The 18531-nt window shown below is 44.0% G+C and overlaps 1 protein-coding gene across 7 annotated transcripts; it reads right to left on the reverse strand.

Annotated features, from left to right (window-relative positions):
- Positions 1 to 53: 53 nt before the first annotated feature.
- On the reverse strand, positions 54 to 18406 carry INCENP (inner centromere protein). 7 transcript variants are annotated; one of them, XM_055813773.1, is made up of 18 exons: positions 18198 to 18406; positions 18000 to 18113; positions 16727 to 17508; positions 14719 to 14770; positions 14526 to 14559; positions 11922 to 12000; positions 11309 to 11360; positions 10877 to 10994; positions 10656 to 10790; positions 9645 to 9761; positions 8081 to 8190; positions 7572 to 7692; positions 6683 to 6805; positions 5962 to 6134; positions 5579 to 5666; positions 3962 to 4072; positions 2650 to 2809; positions 54 to 1904 (listed from the first exon to the last, which is right to left on the reverse strand). In XM_055813773.1, the coding sequence occupies exons 1-18, from the start codon at positions 18323 to 18325 to the stop codon at positions 1690 to 1692; spliced, it is 2712 nt and encodes a 903-aa protein (XP_055669748.1). In that variant the 5' UTR covers positions 18326 to 18406; the 3' UTR covers positions 54 to 1689. The 7 variants fall into 7 exon arrangements, with proteins under 7 accessions (XP_055669748.1, XP_055669749.1, XP_055669747.1 ...); XM_055813774.1 differs by having other exon boundaries at positions 3962 to 4069; positions 5576 to 5666; XM_055813772.1 differs by having other exon boundaries at positions 5576 to 5666.
- Positions 18407 to 18531: the final 125 nt, after the last annotated feature.

Here is an 18531-nt window from a genome sequence, read left to right on the forward strand (position 1 = left end):
ATTCCAAGATACTGTAGATCTTTCTAATAAAAAGCTGTGATGAGTCCAGAGGAGATTATTTAACTCACTTTTATCAAATTGTCAGACATTAAAATAGCATTCAACTTTAAGGTTTTTGCCATTTCAGCAAGGATTCTTACAAAAAGGTTACGTTCACTCCAAGATACAAAACTCAATCTACAGAGCATCTATCAAAGGACAATCATCTCATACGTATAAAACACTAATCCACAGCATAGAATCCAGCAGTTGATGTATTTAAATACAAAACCCCACATCATTTTAAAGACATTTGCTTAAAATGGTTTTACTATATGCACAAGGTAAGGTAGAAGTCTTCTTACATGTTGTATAATCTCCCTACGGTGTTGTTTTTTTTTAAGGACCAAGTTGTACGTACACAGAAACTATGTTCTTCAGTCTTCTGCTTACTGAAACTGCAGCCGTGAACACTCACTCATCTTTAAAACAAATCAAGCCTCAAAGAAAAGATTCATCTGAGGTAAGAACCCTAGGAGTCTGTCTTCTGCAGATTAGGCAACCTATAGAACAACCTACAGAAACTAATGTAACTGTTTCCCTTACACTCTTTCCAGTAAGTAGTGTTCTACTGAGATCTCTTCTCTCCCTACGCAGGAGCTTGTTACATCTGTGCCATTCGCAAGTTAGGTGTAGAAAGGCTGACTAATATGCCAAGTGCTCTCGGAACCGAAATTCTGAGCTGGTATTTTGCTGTTAAAAGGAAATGGTTTTGATAACAGTCCATTTGACACTGTCTCATTGAACATGAATTGCAAAACAGGCCTAGAAATAAAACTAGTTTTGATGCTGAACAAATGAAACAGCCAAAGGGAGAAAGGAGAAAGACAGGGATTGAAGTTAAATTAGTTCTTTCAATCCAATCTATGCCACGCACCTGGAATTTAGAGAAACAAAATTCTATCAGAACCTTTGTACAATTTCTTTTAAAGCCTAGAGCAACTAAGACTGCTTACACTACTCTGGGTATTCCTGGAGACATGATGACACTGAGGGTCACATCCCCCTCCAGCAGCAGCAGGTCAGCCAATAAAACCCTCAGCACATTTCAGCCCGAGCTGTGGAAACACCAGCATCAATCTAGCTTATGCACATAACTGCACTTGGCGTTGGCAAAAAGCATCCTGCTGAAAAAATGAAACAAAAATCATTTTGTGATTTGTGGGAGCCGACAAAGACCACAACTGCTAGTATCTTGCTTCTGCAGAACATCAGTAGTACATGTTTGGATGGCACTCCCGATGGGCGCGGTGACTCTTAGCTGTACTCTGGCTTCAGCCACGAGGTAAGCAGGGACAGGCAGACATACAACTTTGGTTTACCGCTGGCAAGCCTGCTTGGCTGAGGAGGGGAGGATCACATAGCTTTAGGTGATGCACTCTCATGACCTAAAGGTCTAAATCTTTGCCAGCTTAAAGCGAAGGGTAAAAGGAGATGCATTTTCCTGAGGCAGTTTCTCCCAAAAGCTTGCTGTTTTGCTTAACAGTGAGAAAATAAGCCCCAAAACCAGAAAATGCAAGAGGCCCAGTATGAGTTGACATTTATTCACTGCTAACACCTGAAGATTTACAGATACCAACAGTAGCTTTTCTCACCTAGAGAGACAGAAATGCATACCCACTGCTCCACAAGAAACATCCACTGCCCACCTCAGTACTTTTTCAGGCTGTATGGCAGACCTAGAACCGATTTGGCACCTGAAAATGGCGGGGAATTCCACACAGCAGAGCTTGTGCGCTTGAAGTAGCGTGGTTTGCTTTTGTAAAAGATGTCCTCCAGCTTGGGGCTTGCAATCACCCCAAAGAGTGCATCAACATCGGGAGGGTTGTAGTACTGGTGCATTACAGTTTGGCTAAGCTGATTCCCTGGAGAAACAAAAGATTAAATTTTCACTAATTTTTTTAATTGAAACTGTTGTGTAGGCTGTTGCATGCAATATGCCCCTGCTCTCCTCATCTCTAATCACACAGAGATTGCAAATGGAAGAAATCCTCCAGTATTTGATGTTTTAAAGCACCCTGTTTAAACCTAAAAGTTCACCATAGATCACGTGGAGGGTGAATATTGCGGCTACTGAATTCTGTCCAGGAACTGGAATAAGTTTGCAAGAGGCAAGGTTTCTCAGCTTTTCTTCCTGCAGATACCACTAGTTTCCCCACAACTTCTTAGCTCCCTGGGGTAGGTGGAACATGAGATCATGGAACAGAGTATTTCAGAACCAGAACAACAGCCGGTCTGAAACCTGGTCCATGACATCTGGCATTACTTTGCTCTTTAAAGCCAAATCAATGTCAAGCAGGCTCAAGTCCAGAGCAGTAATGCACTAGTACATGCCTTTCACGTTGGCAAAATAACACTTAGCAGCTCTGTTAAGGTTGTTTAAAAGAGTATTTGTTCCCCAACACTGTCACAAGATGATCCCCAAGTGGTAGAGGAGCCCTTGACTCAGCACTCCAGCTACAATGCTGAAGACCAGTACTTTTAACTACAGCGTGCAAGTAGGAGGAACCAGACAAAATCTTATACCAGGTCTCACGATCTGATGGAGCAAAGCTGCAGTAGGGTTTGTTGGGGGAATTTTAGGATAGATATCAACCTGCTAACACATACCAGTGGCCCAGGCAGGGATGGGCTTGCGAGGCTGGCTTTCATCATCAGTAGAGTCATCGCTGTTCAGATCCATTCCATAGTTGTCTGGATTTACTGGGGGGGGCTTTGGATCTTTCTGGGCCCGTGGAGTCATCTGATATGAAGTGCAGACAGGTGAATTCTAGAAGACAAAGATATTCCACAAGCTTTAGATGCAATAGCAATGTTACACTTCTGTGTTGCAGCAAGACACTTGTTGACTGTAATAGCTCAATAATTCACTTCTTGTTTTACCACGTAATTGCAAAACCTGACATCTGGCAGTTCTAAAGTTTTGATCCAAGTTCTAAAGTTCTGACCCAATTATGACTTTGCATTGCCTTCTCCTGTTCAATTAGGCTGCTTAGTTGACTACATATGACATTAACAAGCTAGCAATAGATGCATCTACATACAGCAGTTCAATTGGAAGCAAGGTTTAAATGGAGTTGTTACATCCTCAAAGCTGGGGGCAAGTCACATGCTTTAAATATAATACAACCAAATTTCTGGGCTTGTTTAATATTAATCTGATTAATACCATATAGCGAATACACACCTAACAACTCGGGACAAAGTGTGTTATAATTTTTATGTGAACAGCATGACTAAGAAATGCAAGCGATGAAGAAAGACATAAAACTGCAAATTTCACCAATTGTGAAACATTTCTCTAGAGAGTTGGAAACAGTTTTTCTTCCCCATAAGAGGCTGCCTTCATGGCTTTGCATCTGTTAACATTAACTCATATTTCACTGTTTTTGAGTTTAAAGATTAAAATATATAGCTTTGCAAGGAGATAAAGATTCATACATTTATTCTCAATGTTCAGAACATACCCATCCACCGGCAGGTTTTTCCTCTAGTTCCATCAGTGGCAAGGCCCACACACAATACCGTTCCACAGACTCTGCTGCCATCCTGCAGCTGTTCCCAAGTTTGAACTTAAATAATGCTATTTCAGCATCTCTTTTGCCTGTGAGGTTCATTCAGCATTTAGAGGAGAAGCTTAGAAAGGCAAGCAACTTTAACATCCACTGTCTTATCCTGACAAAGACTTGCTGCTTCCCTTCCCTTCTCTCCTTTTCTTTCCCCAAAAGTCATTTAAATACACAAGGCCACCAGAAGTCAACCTCAGATAGCCTGGAAAGAAGTTTACAGAATTCCTTCATTATTGAAAAGGAATATAAGCAGCAGAGGGTAAAAGTGCCCGTTGTAACAGCACGTCAACGCTGGAATCAAAGTTCTCTGATGTCATCCCTTAAAGATATTTCACCAGAGAGCACACAATTACCTCTTTGTTTTCTAGGTGCTGTGTTTGGGCTTTATCTTTAGCCTTTTGTTCCTCTGGCAGTTTCTTCTGCTCTTGCTCCTGCCTCCTCATCTCTGCTAGCCTCTTCTCCTGCTGAGAAGCCAATATCACAAATAATCTGATTAACTAAACTATGCTCTTAATCCAGGCATCTGGGTTTTTTGATACGCAGAAAAATATCTAAGCATCTAATTGCAAGTCTTTGTTACTTGTGATGCTAAGGAGCACTTTGAACACAGTGCAGACAGTGAACAAATACAATGCAACAGTTGAGTGCCTCAAAGTGGCACAAACAAATTGACCTTCCCATTTATGAGCTTCAGTTGCCTTCCTCTGATATTGCAGCAACCTCATGCTTTGAAACACTTGCTACAGACTTTATCTTCAGGATATAAACAACAGAAACCAGCTGACCATCTGCAGATGGAAAAAAACTATGCTACTGATCTTAGCTTCTTTTTAGCCTAATAAACACTATTTTTAGAGGCTAAGTCATCCCCTTCTACAGTAACCATCTCAAAAGGGTCCAAACAACTTCACCCTATGAATGCATGCTTCTTCCTACCGAATCTAAAAGAAAGCAAGAGGCTGCTAACTCTAACAGTACACATTTATAAAGAGGTGAAATAAATCCCACCCAGTCTTAAGAGCAGGACAGGTTGTACACAGGTCTACACCAGCTGCCTGTCAACTTAACAAAGCTAACCGACAGAGCAAGGGGCTTGCTGGGCAGGCAGGATCCCCACCAAAGAATTCAGCTTCCTGAAGGGCAGCTGCGCAACTGCTGTCAGCATGCTTATAGGAGTGACAGTGATTTTAGGGAAATGTTGGACAATTTCCAACCAACTATTCCAACCTTCTGTTCTTTCTCCTTTTGAAAGTGCAAGTTCTCACAGACCTTATATAAACCAAAAAGCAAGTCCAAATAGCAAAGGGTTTGCTACCAATTCCGAGCAATTTCTGTGTGCAAATCCTTCAGAAGGGACATTCCAAAAGCTACCTGAACAACACCTGTGGGATTCATGTCTGCTCTGGTGAAAAGGCAATGCTGCAAGTTAAGCAAAAATCTGACCCTATCCAGCTGCAGCTGCTTTATGTAAATAGCATGGACTGCCAAAGCATCAAAAGTTCTCTCTTCACCACGAGCAAAACCACCCGCTGAATCGATGCTGGCATGACTGTTGCAGAAAATAACCTGACAAAGCCTACAGTCTGTACGTGTGGTTCTGCTGAAGGTGGCCCAAATGCAAAATTGAGATGATGCTTCTGAAAAGTGTGGGATTAATTATGGTTTGGTATCGAGAGAGGTAGATACACCAGGGCACAGAAAAGGGAAAAAGCCAAAAACCTCGCTTCAACATGTGCTCATCTGTCCTTTCCTCTTGCACTGCTGCCATCTGAAGAGAGCAAGCACAACCTTCTGAAGCAGACAGAGAACAGACTCTGGGCACAAGCACCTTTGGTTGGCTCAGGCTGAGAAGTGCAACTGACTCATCAGGGTTCCCAGCAGCTTCACAGCGAAGCTGCTCCTAACAGTAACAGCTACTGGAGTCAGATCCATGTGGCTCTACTCATCTACAAAAAGACCATACATACTTCTTTCTTCTCCATCTCCTTACGGAGCTGTTCATTAGCAGCCAACACTTCCTTCTGCAGGCGAGCAGCCTTCTCCTGCTTTTCACGTAGCCTGAGAACCAAAGCAACAGACCATTACTCTCAAAACTGGACAAGGGTACCCTCCCACCCAGTGCCTGCTGCAAACCACTCTTTCTCACAGCTTGTCAGGGCACTCCCCACCACAGTTCCTATATTATTAAGCCCAGAATTTCCTCTTGGCAGCTCAGTGCCCATGGTGGTCAGCACGACTCTGGACAGCAAAAAGTAGCTCTTCAACTGCTTGAGCCTTTTGCTGCTGCCCTCTGTGCCTGCTTCTTTCCAAAGTCCCAGCAAAGAATTTAGTACATAAATGGATACCGTCTTACTTTTCTGCCTGGATCCTCTCCTGCTCCTTCTTCCTCTCCAGCTCTCTCTCTGCAGCCAGCTGTTTTTCTCTCTCCTGTTCTGCCTGTCTCTGCTCAGCAATCTTCCTGGCACGTTCCTGCTCCTCTTCCTTCCTCTTCTGGATTAGTTCTCTGTGCCGACGTTCCTCCTCTTCCTAGTAAGCCAAACAAGACAATTACTCACCTTACATCATACAGGAACAGGCTCCAGAATAAAGGAGCAGGAACACCTTATTTGACCCAAATCCCTAGCACCTATAACTACACAGGAGAGAAACAACTCAGGGCTAAAGTCCCAGTGCTTTCAAGGTAGGTGCATCATCTCTCCAGCTGTTTCAATGCTGGCCTTTCCTGGCCCACGATGTACCCATGTGCCTATGAGCCACCACACTCTGGATCTCAGGGACAGTTTTAACTAAGAGGTTTTAATACTTGCCAATCCACAAATTAAGGTCTTTAGTAAGAATCTCTCCAGAACTGCGGAAGAAATGTGGGTCACAATCACCACTAACAGCTGACAGCATATTGCGAGAGGAAGCAGGAAGCACAACACTGCAGAGAGCTTTAAGGACAAAGCCCCTTCGCTCCACTAATTTTCACTTGGTTTGTCTCAGTACTCCTGGCTAGATTCCTCGCTTCACCTGTGGCAGACTGCAGCCATTCTGACTGCATGCAGGATGACAGGATGGGCTCCAGCACAGACCTGCTGCAGTGCTTTTTGTTTTCTGGCCTCTTCATCATGCCTGCGCCGGGCCTCTGCTTCTTCCATTTTCTTAGCAGCTGCTTTCTTTTTGATCTTCTCCTCTGCCAACCTTTCTTCCCTCACCTAGGACACACACATCACTAGCTGAATACCTAAGTCTCAGATGGGACAGTTCTCTGTGGATGTGAAACATCACAGCAACAAGTCTCAAAGATGCAGAACTCCCACCCTCTCACAGGGCAAAAGTTTCCTTTTCTACCACCAGGAGCCAATGGGACCTGTGCTTTATTTTCAGAAGGTAATACTTACTAGGGAAATGTCCCTTTTACATCTCCACAGGAAAAGCTGATCCTATTCTGGTATTTATGCATCTAATACCACAAAAGCTATCAGAATATATTCTCAGAACCATGAAATGAGAAAAGCAGATGGAGATAATTAAAGTAGACAAATGACTGCTATGTGCAAATTGTCTGAAAGTCTCAGATACAAGAAAGGGCATGGAGGAAGTATGTTTATTTTCACCTTTTCATCTATTAGTCAGATGGGAGAACTTCAAGTAGATTAAGCCTCAAGGCCATTAGGCTGGCTTTATCTACTTGAAGTTCTTTTCCCATCTGACTAACAGAGCCTTAATAAAGCCCATTTAGATTCACAATTCTGGAAAATAAGAGGTTTCATCTGCCATTTGCTGTAACCAAAAGAAAGGCAGTCACTCAGAATCACCAAGGTTCTGGGAAATTCTTTATTCAACTGCTCTTCAGTTCATTCTCTAGATGTTAAGCAGCCTCAGTTCCTCTCTTTCTGGAAGGCACTCTCATGCGGCATCATCTACCTCAACAGAATATTTATTCTCCCAGATAAACTCTATAGGTATAATGGGCCTTACCTTCTCAGTTTTCTCATCAAACAGAGCTATCTTCTGCTCAATGCGCCTTTTCCGCTCTTCCTTTATTTGCTCTGCCCGTTCCCGAGCTTGCAACACCTTGCGCAGGCGCTCCTCACGCTTCCTACAGGACACAGTCCAACTTCATCATTGCAGTCCAGCTGAATGAGCTCCTTACAATCCAAATACATAGCCAACAGACACAGCTCTTGGGCAGCATGAAATTCAATGAGCCAAATACACCATTCATTTAAACATTAGCAATATTTTTAAGCTCCATCTGAGACAAAGGACTTCAGACAAAATGCTGAAGAAGCAGTCAGCTAGGATAATTAACTTTTTATTAGCATTGTAGACAGATACTATGAGAATAAATACTGCCTTTGTGGTGTGAGAGCAAGCCGACAAGAACTTTTGCTGCACGTATGGACTCTGCAAGATAAAAGACCTAGAAAGAGGGACATACAGGTGCAGAGAAAACAGTCCAGACAAGGCAGAAAGCATATACTCACAGCTTTGCCTCTCCTAGTCGCCGTTTCTTTTCTTCCTCCAGTTTTTGTTTTCTCAGCTGCTCGGCTTCCTGTTTTTTCCTTAGAGTCTCTAGCTTCTGTCTCTCCTTTTCCTGAGGCAGATTGAAATGTGGTTATACCCACGTACCAGGGCTCCCTTCTATGTCAGCTTGTTCGGGTTAAATAAGGGCTCAGAGATAACACCAAGGAACTGCGAACTGCAGCCAGAACCAGGGGATAGTAACAACCCTGAAACAGAGCTTAGGTGGCCTGTGATGTGGCCGTGGATGTTTGGGAACAGATGTGATAGAAAACAAGGCCTCACAGATGCGCCTATGGACTTGCTGGAAGCTGGCATGTCGAGGTATTTATTTAAATATTTAAATAAATTTTTAAATTTTATTTTAAATATTTATATTATTTATTTAATATTTAATATAAATATTTAATATTATTAAATATTTAAATATTTATTTTAAATATCGAGGCATTTAAAAAAAGGTATTTATCTTTGAGAGTGTGAGAAGAAGCTAGGAAGTTGAAAGAGAAGCATCAGCTCCTGAAGTCCAGGCAGCTTCCACAGAGATTGCAGACAGCCAGCACTGACTTACGTTGGTAAAAAGAACCAAAAAAGCAGTGCTAATGCTTGGCAATGATACCAGCTTCCTGCAGTGAGCGCAGGGGACAGATGGTGCTCTAGGAAGCACCTTGCTTGCTTCAGCTCAGAGCTCCCACTGGCATCTTTGCTTCCCACAAAGCTTTATCTCATGGTAAACCACCACCGTTTAGACAGAGTGCTTACAGCTTGTTTCAAGCACACAGTCAGCCCTGTATGTCATCTAGACAGAAATACAGGGCATTTTTCTCATTTTTCTAAAATGAGTCCAGCTAACTCAGCCTAAGTATACTTCGATTAGAAAAGGAAGATCCAGCTATCACTACAGTCACAGCAAACAGATTAAGATAAACAAATTTAATGCCAGATTTGATCCTGCAGATGTCTAATTATGACAGCCCTGGTCTTAGTACAAACCCATTGATAAGTACAATGAAATAGTTGTGATTATCTTATGCCGGACTCCATGCTGTAAATTGTTACTAGCATCCAAACTGGCTAATTTAAAACTAACAATTACATCTTAACTGCTCTGGTGCTATTTAGTTATGTGTATCACCCACATGGAAAAAATCCTGAGGGGAAGCTGTGTGCACTGGAATGAAGCCTAAAATATAACATTCAATGAACTGACACCAACAAAGGATGCACCAGTCAGAAGACTTCTCGTATCACATTAGCTCCTTTGCCAACACAGACATTAATGTCAGCAGTGAGACTGAAGCTTGAATCCTTCGCTACTTCCTAACAACAGACTTCTCCTACCTGCTGGAGTACAGTGAGACTCTAAGCAGTACAGCTGTGATGGCTTTAAGCAATACAAAGAAGTTTTGATATTAGGTTGCCAGATACAGCCTAGATATAAGTTAGATGCAGGAAAACCAGTTTCTGCAGTACACCCTCCTCTCCCTCCCCAACTCTCCTGCAAGTGAAAACAAGCCCTAGAATTACCTTATTCTGCAGGCAGTTGTTGTGTATGGGAAGCATGAGCGATCTGTGCTCGACATGCCAGCTTCCAGCAAGTCCATAGGCGCATCTGTGAAGCTGCACCCTCATACTTGCCTGACCCTGTCAGAGAGCTATTCTGGTGTAGAAACTACATCACACTGATTGAGACCTGCTTGTCCTTCAACACTGACTTCTCTTCCAGTTAAACACAAATCTAAATGCAGATCAGTAAGAGTAGGGCTGCCCATCAGTGATGCAGGTAGGATTACTGCAAGTCCAGCCCACATAGTTAAATCAGGATGATTTACGACCAAATTGTCCCATGTAAGCGGAACACAGGGAAAACCAACTCCTTTTGGAAATCTAGAACCAGATCTTCTCAAATCCCGTGCACCCAAACTACTCTGCTTGGGGGACAGGAGCTTCCCCTGCGATGCTGTAAACTTCACAGTGGTACTGCACAGGTAGATGCATCTGCCTGCAAACAGCAAAGGTGAAGGGTTTGGTTTTGCTGGTTGCAATAACTCTACTACTTTCATATTTATGTCCATTAGATTTGGACACTGGCATACTTGTCTTGCTGACCCAGCAGTCCTATTCAGGACAGCCTCATGTTTCTTCCCGCTTCAAAGGTCTGAAAAACCTCAGAACATCAGAAGTCTGGATTTAAGAGGCATTTTCTCAGATCTCACTCATTAGATAAGTCCTAGAAATGAGACTTCAGTTCTCAACTGCAGTATTCAAATCCCCTTGATTTTCATTTCCCAGTTTTCATTCCCAACTGTTCCTTGCTAACACCACAGGGAAATGCTACAGTAATAAAGCTTAGTGTCCAAACTAGAACTCTAGGAAGCTGACTAATCATAATTTTATTTAGTTTATGCAAGCGTAAACAGACAGCTTAAATCTACTTCTTAGTTTAATATGGGTTGAAAAGTTTCTTTCACATCTGTGCTTTAACTTAGACACTCATCAGACTGTCATGTACTAGCTTACAACAGAATCTCGTCTTACCTTGGGATCAGACTGGATAGGAGTGTTGTACCTGATAAAAGATTTTATTACTCCATTTTTTCCCACAGAGGCTGGCATCATGAGGAGCTGGTTTTTCTGTACAGTGTGCAAAAATGTTTTGAAAGGACGGACAACCTATGAGAGGAACACCAGAACAATCCTCAGGAACATGAGTAAGAAATGGGTCTTGGTGAAGTACATCAGGATTACAACAATCTTACTTTGCTGGCTGGAAAGGCAGGGGATGGCGTCTTTCTTCTTGGAGGAGAAAGCCCTCCATCTTCTGCTTGCTGACTGTCATAGCATTCATCCACAGCTCTTTTGTAACTTGGCTTTCTCCTGTCAGAAAAATACAGCCCATCGTACCTGGCCAATCCTCCTGATTGTCTCAGGTTTAAAAAAAGGTCATACAACTATCTTAGCTTAAAAGATATTTCATCATGTATGCGCAAGTAGTTATCCAATAACAAATTTCTAAGGTGATAAAAGATACAGTGTAAGTCCTCTTTTCATAGAGGCAGAGAAAACGTACATGCGAAAGTTTCATAATCACAGAACACTGAAACCATTTAACAATGTTTCAGCCTTGAACCTGCTCTGAATTGGACTACAGATCTCCAGAGGCAGAAAGCGGAATGCTTCTGTGAACATACCTGGCACTCTGGGGTGATTCCTGGGTCTCCCCTTTCTTATTTAAGTTGCTTTCTGAAAGAAAACATAGTTAGACAGTTAGTTCTATCTGGAAAAAAAAAATCCAGCACAACTTTGAAAGCAGACAACAGATTTAGCAGCCCACTGAATAGAAAAAAAAACCCTGCCATGAATTATGCACAGCAGGACCTTTCTTGCTTTCAGCACGCAACTGCACAGCACATTTCAAACCTAGAAATACAAAATAAAGCAAATCTGTCTAAAATAATCTGCGGTACGCAGTTTGCACTAATACAGCTATTGCATTCCACACAGATACAGAGAAACCGCTTGCTTTAGAAACGGGGTTCAGCTAGGCCTCCCGTAACCTGGAGAACATGCATCCCTCCAGCTTCATTACATCTATGTCCATGGGCTTTCCAGGCTGGCAAATAACTCCAGCACAGAATTTACCAACTGCTAATCTCCTGAAACAAATCCTCACTTGTCAAAGATTAGATTAGTCTTTCAAACTGGCTCTCAAATTAACTAGCCAATCTTTCAAACTTCCCAGTCAGCCTGCCAACAAAGCAACGACTTTTTAAAATTCTGCCACAAAAATCCTCCGGAAGCTACCGTTGTTGCTTGTCTCCTGCAGCTGTTCATTTCTGCTCATGGTTTGAGAGCGAAGTGACATTTGGGGACTTTGAGGATTCTGTAGGAAAAGCAAATAGATTTTATCAGTTCTCACACAGAAACAGCCAATTACTATTACAAATCATGATGTCATTCTGACAAGGACACTGTCTACAATATTACCAGAGTGCAAAACTGCACACATATTATCAAGTATTGGTACTAGTACCCAGAGTGAAGTCAAAACCTGCAGCTGTGAAAAATACCTCAGGACACCATCTTGATAAATTCCTTAACATCATGTCATCACTAGAAACACAGACATTAAGAGAACACAAGTATCTGCAATGAGGGATGCGCTACTTAAACTGAACAAACTCATTAACTATTAAGCACGAAAGCATTTCAAGCTGGAAATCTGTTAATGCTTGCTGGGCTTCTGGCAAAGGGTCAGGCAGCACTCATTTTACTGAGTAGTGATGAATGGACAAACAGCGAGACAGCAAAGACAAACAGCTCATTTCCTTCATTTATCTGTTTCTATTATGAATGTGATATGCATCGCTATTTGCTGCCTTTGCACTTACACTGCTAGAAAATTCTGTTGTGCTAATGGTTTTATATGCCTGCAAGAGGGCAGGCAACGGCTTTTGAAATCTGCACTCTGCTAGCGAGACAAGCATTAATTCTACTCCCCAAACCTGCATAGGCTGGCAGACATAAAGGAGTTGGGAAGAGAAGAAAAAGAAGCATGGAAACTTTATGCTCCCCAAATGCTTCTGTAGGGTCTTATCCTAAGGCTAGGTAAAGGAAGCACCTTGTAGCCCAACAGAAGGGCATAGATCTGATTAATTTGAGGTTAGGCCCGAGAAGAATCTGGTCTTTAAAAGACAGCATGCATACAGATACTGCCTTTATATGTTCCTATAGACAAAGATATTTTCTGGTTTGAGAAGGTTGCGGCGTCACCACTTTTCCACACTACCCACAGCTCCCAAAGGAAGCCTGGCAGAAATAAAACCTAATTTGGTTTGCCAAGAAAACTCTGGATAGATAGATAGGGTAAGGTAACACAGCAACATAGGCTAAGAGTGGGACAGGCCACAAGGTCCCACTCTCAACATCAGTGGTGTAGAAATAAAAGCTGAGGATCGAGGATAGATTGAATGCACTGCATGGACTAGACTGTATTTATAAATTCCTCAGGGTACAGAAACAAAAGAGATGAGTCCTCTATTCAAATCTGCAAAGCAGTCAATTTTGGTTTGTTTGCTTGGTTTTTTTATTCTCAACATTTTCCCTTTAACTTGTTCCACAGTTGTAACTCGGGCAAGCTAAAAGTCCAGGGACACTAGAAAAACTGAGTTTATTTGAACTTTCACGGGCTGTCGTGGTTTCAGCTACAATACTTGTAACCAGTACGCATGATGGAGCTCTGCTTTCCTGGGGACGGCCAAACACTTGCCTGCTGATGGGAAGTAGTGAATGAATTCCTTGTTTTGCTTTGCTTGCATGTGAGGCTTTTGCTGTACGTATTAAATTGTTCTTATACAAAACCTTGAGCTTTACATTCCTTTCCAATTCTCCTCCTCATCCCTCTGGGTGAGGGGGTGGTGAGTGAGCAGCTATGCTGGCCGGGGTTAAACCACGGCACAAGCACAGCCGTAACAGCAGGTATAAGCTGTGCTTGTTTACAGAAGCACTTAAGGCCACAGAGCTCTGCTCCATCAATTCAGTCTTTGCTTATTGAATACTCAAGACAAAACATTGACATAATCCTGGGATTTCTTCTTCAGGAGGGGAGTGAGAATAGTGGAGGGACATGTTTTTGACCTGAATGACGTTTACAAAATTCTGTGGTTTTCTTAAGACAAACTGACAAATTCTGAATAATCTGCAGGACTAACAAAAAGGTCAAAAGAAGCTTTAAAAATACAGAAATAATAATAGTGTACAAACTCTGTCCAACTGAAAAAAAGCTTCCCTGAATTATAAGGTTATTTGTCTGTATAGAATCAGGACTGGATTTTCATATAGCTGAGCTCTAGCAAGAGGCCAAGAAACAAGAGCCACAAAGCACAACTTGACTCTGAATACTGGCACTGCCAAAGTCAGTATTCATGCTAGTGTGCATCAAGTCATCAGTGACATTTAAATACATTAATGCAACATGGCAGAAAGAACACTGTTTTCTAGTCAAAGCTAGCCTTGGTTTTGAAAGCATCTGAGATTCTAACACCATACTGAGAGAATACCTCTACTGGCATCCAAAATAAGCCTTGGGTCACTTGTGGTCATTTTCCAAATAAAACTTACTGGTTTTCATTTTACTAATTTTGGAATGTTGTGACTAAAACAGACTCTACGATCTCAGACTTTATCAGTCTATCAGAACCAGGGAGGCTGTAGACAGGCTCATGCACATATGCCAGCCACATGCTCTGTGCCTTCTTTATTCAGGGGCTATGCAGCAGGCTGGCAGAATCCAGCAGCCTGTGGCCACAGCTTCCTAACTCCCCAGTAGCAAATGAGAGGTGTATTCAACACATTTTGCTCACAAGTCCACACAAACAGAAATGCTTTTGATCTCTGCTCAAATCTTACCAACTTGGAGGGGGGAGAAGGTCCAGGAGGAGACCTAGAAAAAATAAAAAAAGCAGCAGTGTTTAACAACATCAAGGAAACCAGGAAGTCACTTGCTACCTGCAAGCAGTGCAATTTATTCCAAGAATGTCACTGTAAAAAAGTCCTCCAAGCAGAATATTAAGGATGAAGAAATATCTTAAAGTAGTCTCACCTAGTTTTGACAACTGTTTCTTCATCCTCTGGCACTGCTCCAGAGCTGGAGACTGCAGGAAAATAAAAAAATGCCCGAGCTATAACATACAGGTGCAGGCCAGGGCTCTTTCTGTAGTAATGAAGTTCACTCAAAACTGCTGCGGAGGCATTTGCTCTGCCTCCTGCCTTATTGCCTACAGTTCAATGCATGCCACTACAAGTAAGGGCAGGTGAATATACCTAAGCAGCACTAGAGAAAATGCTGTCTGCAATTTTAATATAAGAAAACAGATGTTTTCAATTATAGATGACTTCAAAGTGATATTCAACAAGCATGCATTAGGAGTGACTAGGTTTAGACTTCAGACTCATTTTGCAGGGCTACATCCAGATCTTAGCAGTAGTTAAAACCAGCGTTATTTACAGTCTGAGTGCTGCTTCCTGCTAAGCATTCCATCCGGCTCAATGGTAGCTAGCTTTTAAGTACCAGCACAGCCAGAAACTGTTGTTAATAATTAAGAAGGCAATGCAGCTTCAGCTCAAGTACACAAGGGCAGACTTTGCCTAGTCAAAGCATGCGAGCACACAGTCTGCTCCCATACTTCCATCACGGATGTTACCGAAGGAAGCACAAACACACGTGCTGTACACGTACCCGTGCAAGATCTGCTGGATCAGAGACACAGCAGATGAGCTCTGCAGTTGATTAACATATTTTGGGCTTTCAAGCATTAATAAGCTCAAGTGGAGCTGACAAACATCTCAGTTCCTCTCCTTACACCTGGAAATTTTGACTAGGCAGAAGATGAGTTGCATCAAGTAGTACAGAGGGAAGCAATAGCTTTCCTTAAACCTCCCAGGTAATCCAGATCCAGACTAATCATTTAAACTGAGTAGATAAAGCTATATCAGCACCTCTTCAAAGTTACAGATGAGGAGACTTCCCTACGGTTTCATTTTTTACTGAGGGAGCTCTCAACACTGTGCTTAAATTTATGCAAAATTCCACACTATCCTGTTACTGGTACAGGAACTAGGGACTGCAGTGCTAGAAAAACATTCAACTAGAACAGTTAAATTGGTATGGAAAAAAACTACTACAGTGCTTATCCAAGTATATCGTTTTACAGCAAAAGTAGGATAACTCTGAGAAAAGACATTTTCATACAGCACGAAGCCCACAAAGCTAGAACAGTGCAGATTAAGATGTCACACTAACATTATTTCAGCTGTACTAGTTCTCCCTTCAAAGAAGTATGCTGTACAGTAGAGCAAGTCTCTCCTTAACATCACATTGTATGGAAAAGGTTCTCCTGCATCACCTGCATTTCAGGAGCAGTTAACTAGTCCACCATTTACTAGCCTCTTTTTTTTTCCTCCAAGCTGAGGGAAAGAAGAGATGTTATATCCATCACTTTGTTCTCCTGCAATAAATTTAATGCCTGCATTCCAGTAGCATGGATGAACGTTTAAATAAGTTTGCCCTGTGCCAAAACCTGCCTCTGCTGCAAATTGTAAAAGTTTGGAAGACTTGCAATAAGTTTACAAAGTTCAGTTTCAACATTCCCTTCTCAAAAGAGCAGATCAACAAGCAGCCAGATTCTGCTTAAAGAGCAGTGAATTTAGCTACTTGATTTCCCAGAAAACACACAGGCCTTTGTGTGAGAGGGTTCTGGGCTCTCACAGCAGCAACAAACCCTGTTCACCAGCCTCCTCCTTAGCTTTCCAGGCTACCACCATGGAAACTCAGAAAACATTAAGGCTGTGCTCCCAGATGATTTACAAGACTGAATTCACAGGCCACAAGCTAGCACAGTTACTGGGTTTCTCTAATCACATAGGTCTCTAGAAAGCCAGTTAGAACAGCCATGCTCAATTGCAGCCTGTCCAGCCTAGGAAGATCAGCTGCTACACCCAAACTGAAGAACCAGCCCCCTAGCATTGTTTTCCTTTGCCAGTGGAAAGCAGCACGACAAAAAGAGCAGAAAAGGTGCAAAGCAAACTCATCTGGTGGCATTCAAACTTACTATCCATGCAACTGGAAGACACGGATGATTTTTGAGCTGCCTTCCTCTTGACCATTGTCCTGGTGACAGATTTGCGGATCATACTTTCCCTCTTGCTAGCTAGAGAGTATTTCTCTGCCAAGGAGGTTCTGTGAATCAGGGAAGTTTTACCCATCAGACTTCTGCGCACTGAGTGACGGCTGAGCCTAGAACCTGTCGGAGTCTCTGGGCTATCCCTTATGGGCTGGGAAGGCTCCTTATCAGACCCCTCCTGCACCTGAGCAGTCTCATGTACCTCCTCTAGCCCAGGCGTTTCACTTAAAATGACTGTACTATTAGCTGCCTTTGCCTTGTTCAGCCAAGATGCAGGCTTGCTTTCTTGTGCATCACTTGCTTCAGGGGTATGAGGAACTATCAGCTCAGTGGCTGCAGGCACAGGCGGCGATTTGGCAACCCAGATTTTTTCAGGAGAACAATCATCTAAGCTTAAGAGGATGGTTGTGGAGAGCTGTTTCGCTGGTTTAGATGCACTCTTCTGGAGGTCTGTCATCATGTTAACGTGATCACCAATATCAGCTTCGGATAAGGGAACCTTCTCTCCTGCTTGCTGGCCAGGAGGCGTCTTAGGAAAGCTCTCTGTGCTTTTAGCAAGTGTTGCAGTCTGAGATCTTGTCACACGTTTTGGTGGAGAGACATCTTTGGCCTCAGCCCTACTGAGTTCTAGGTTTTCTTTATTTCGGAGTCGTTGAGAGCATCGTGCACGGGGTGCCAGTCTGAGACTGCTATTCCTCTTTCTAGACAATCTAATGATACAAACAGCGTGTTAGACTGGAGCTGGACTCAGGAACAGACCAAAGTCCTTCCATGCACAAACGAGAACACGCAGAGAAACAAAGCTAAAACATCTGGGACGAGCCACTCTAAAAGCTCAGTATACACAGAGCTGCAGAATAGGGCTACATAACCGCTCTGAGACACAGACACAAAACGAAACTCGAGTGACAACAGCGCTTCTCACAGGCCGGCGGTGCCGTGGCGTTCCCAGGCCGCTGGGCCGAGGCGCGCCCGGGCGCGGCGTCCAGCCGGACCCTCAACACACGGAAGAGGGGAGAACGCCAGGGAGGCGCTGTGGAGAGGAGACCCCGTGCGACCTCTCACAGCGGATTTCTCCAGCCCCCCCACAGCTGCCCTCCTCCCCAGGCACAGAGGGGAGCCCGGCACTCCGCCTCCCCCAGCCCGGCCCGGCCCCCCGCGGCCTGTAGGGCCGCCTCACGGGGGGCGCCGGCCGGCCTACCTCTTCCTGCCGGGCTCCTGGTTCTCCTCCCGGAGCGCAGAAAGGCGCTTCCTCCGCTGCCGGCTCTTCTGCGACGGCGTCTTGGGCATCAGCTCCGGCTCATCGCTGTAGTGGCTGTGAAGGGAAGCGAGAGGCGGGGGCTCAGCGCGGGGGACGGCCGGCAGCGGCCCAGGGCAGCTGGCGGCGGGGGATCGGTACCTCGTGAACATCTTAGCCGCCTCCTCACGGATCTCCGCCAGCCACTGCAGGTCGGTATCATCCACCTGCCGCAGGAGCTGGGCCAGCCGCCGGCCGCACACCGCGGGCAGCTGCGCCGGGCCCGCCATCGCCTCAGAACACCCCTGTCCAACCGCCCGCGCGCGACCCCGGCCCGGCCCCGCCTCGAATTCAAACCTAGCGCCCGCCTTCCGCCCTGCCGACGTCACGGCCGCGCCAGCCTATCGTCGCCGCGCCGCCCCCCAGCCCGCCCTCCCCATTGGCTGCGAGGCCACACGGGAGAGCTCAAAATCGGCTCCCTTCAGGCCATCAATCC

The sequence above is a fragment of the Falco peregrinus genome, chromosome 9, assembly GCF_023634155.1.
Source record: "Falco peregrinus isolate bFalPer1 chromosome 9, bFalPer1.pri, whole genome shotgun sequence".
Lineage (NCBI taxonomy): Eukaryota > Metazoa > Chordata > Aves > Falconiformes > Falconidae > Falco > Falco peregrinus.

Excerpts from the sequence above, each read along its gene's own strand:
- INCENP (XM_055813772.1), bottom strand. The coding sequence starts at position 18,325 with ATGGCGGGCCCGGCGCAGCTGCCCGCGGTGTGCGGCCGGCGGCTGGCC. Across the intron at positions 18,114-18,197 it reads GCGGCTAAGATGTTCACGAG|CCACTACAGCGATGAGCCGG; the intron begins GTACCGATCCCC and ends TTCCCTTCACAG. Across the intron at positions 14,771-16,726 it reads GTCTTCCAGTTGCATGGATA|TCTCCAGCTCTGGAGCAGTG; the intron begins GTAAGTTTGAAT and ends ATTTTCCTGCAG.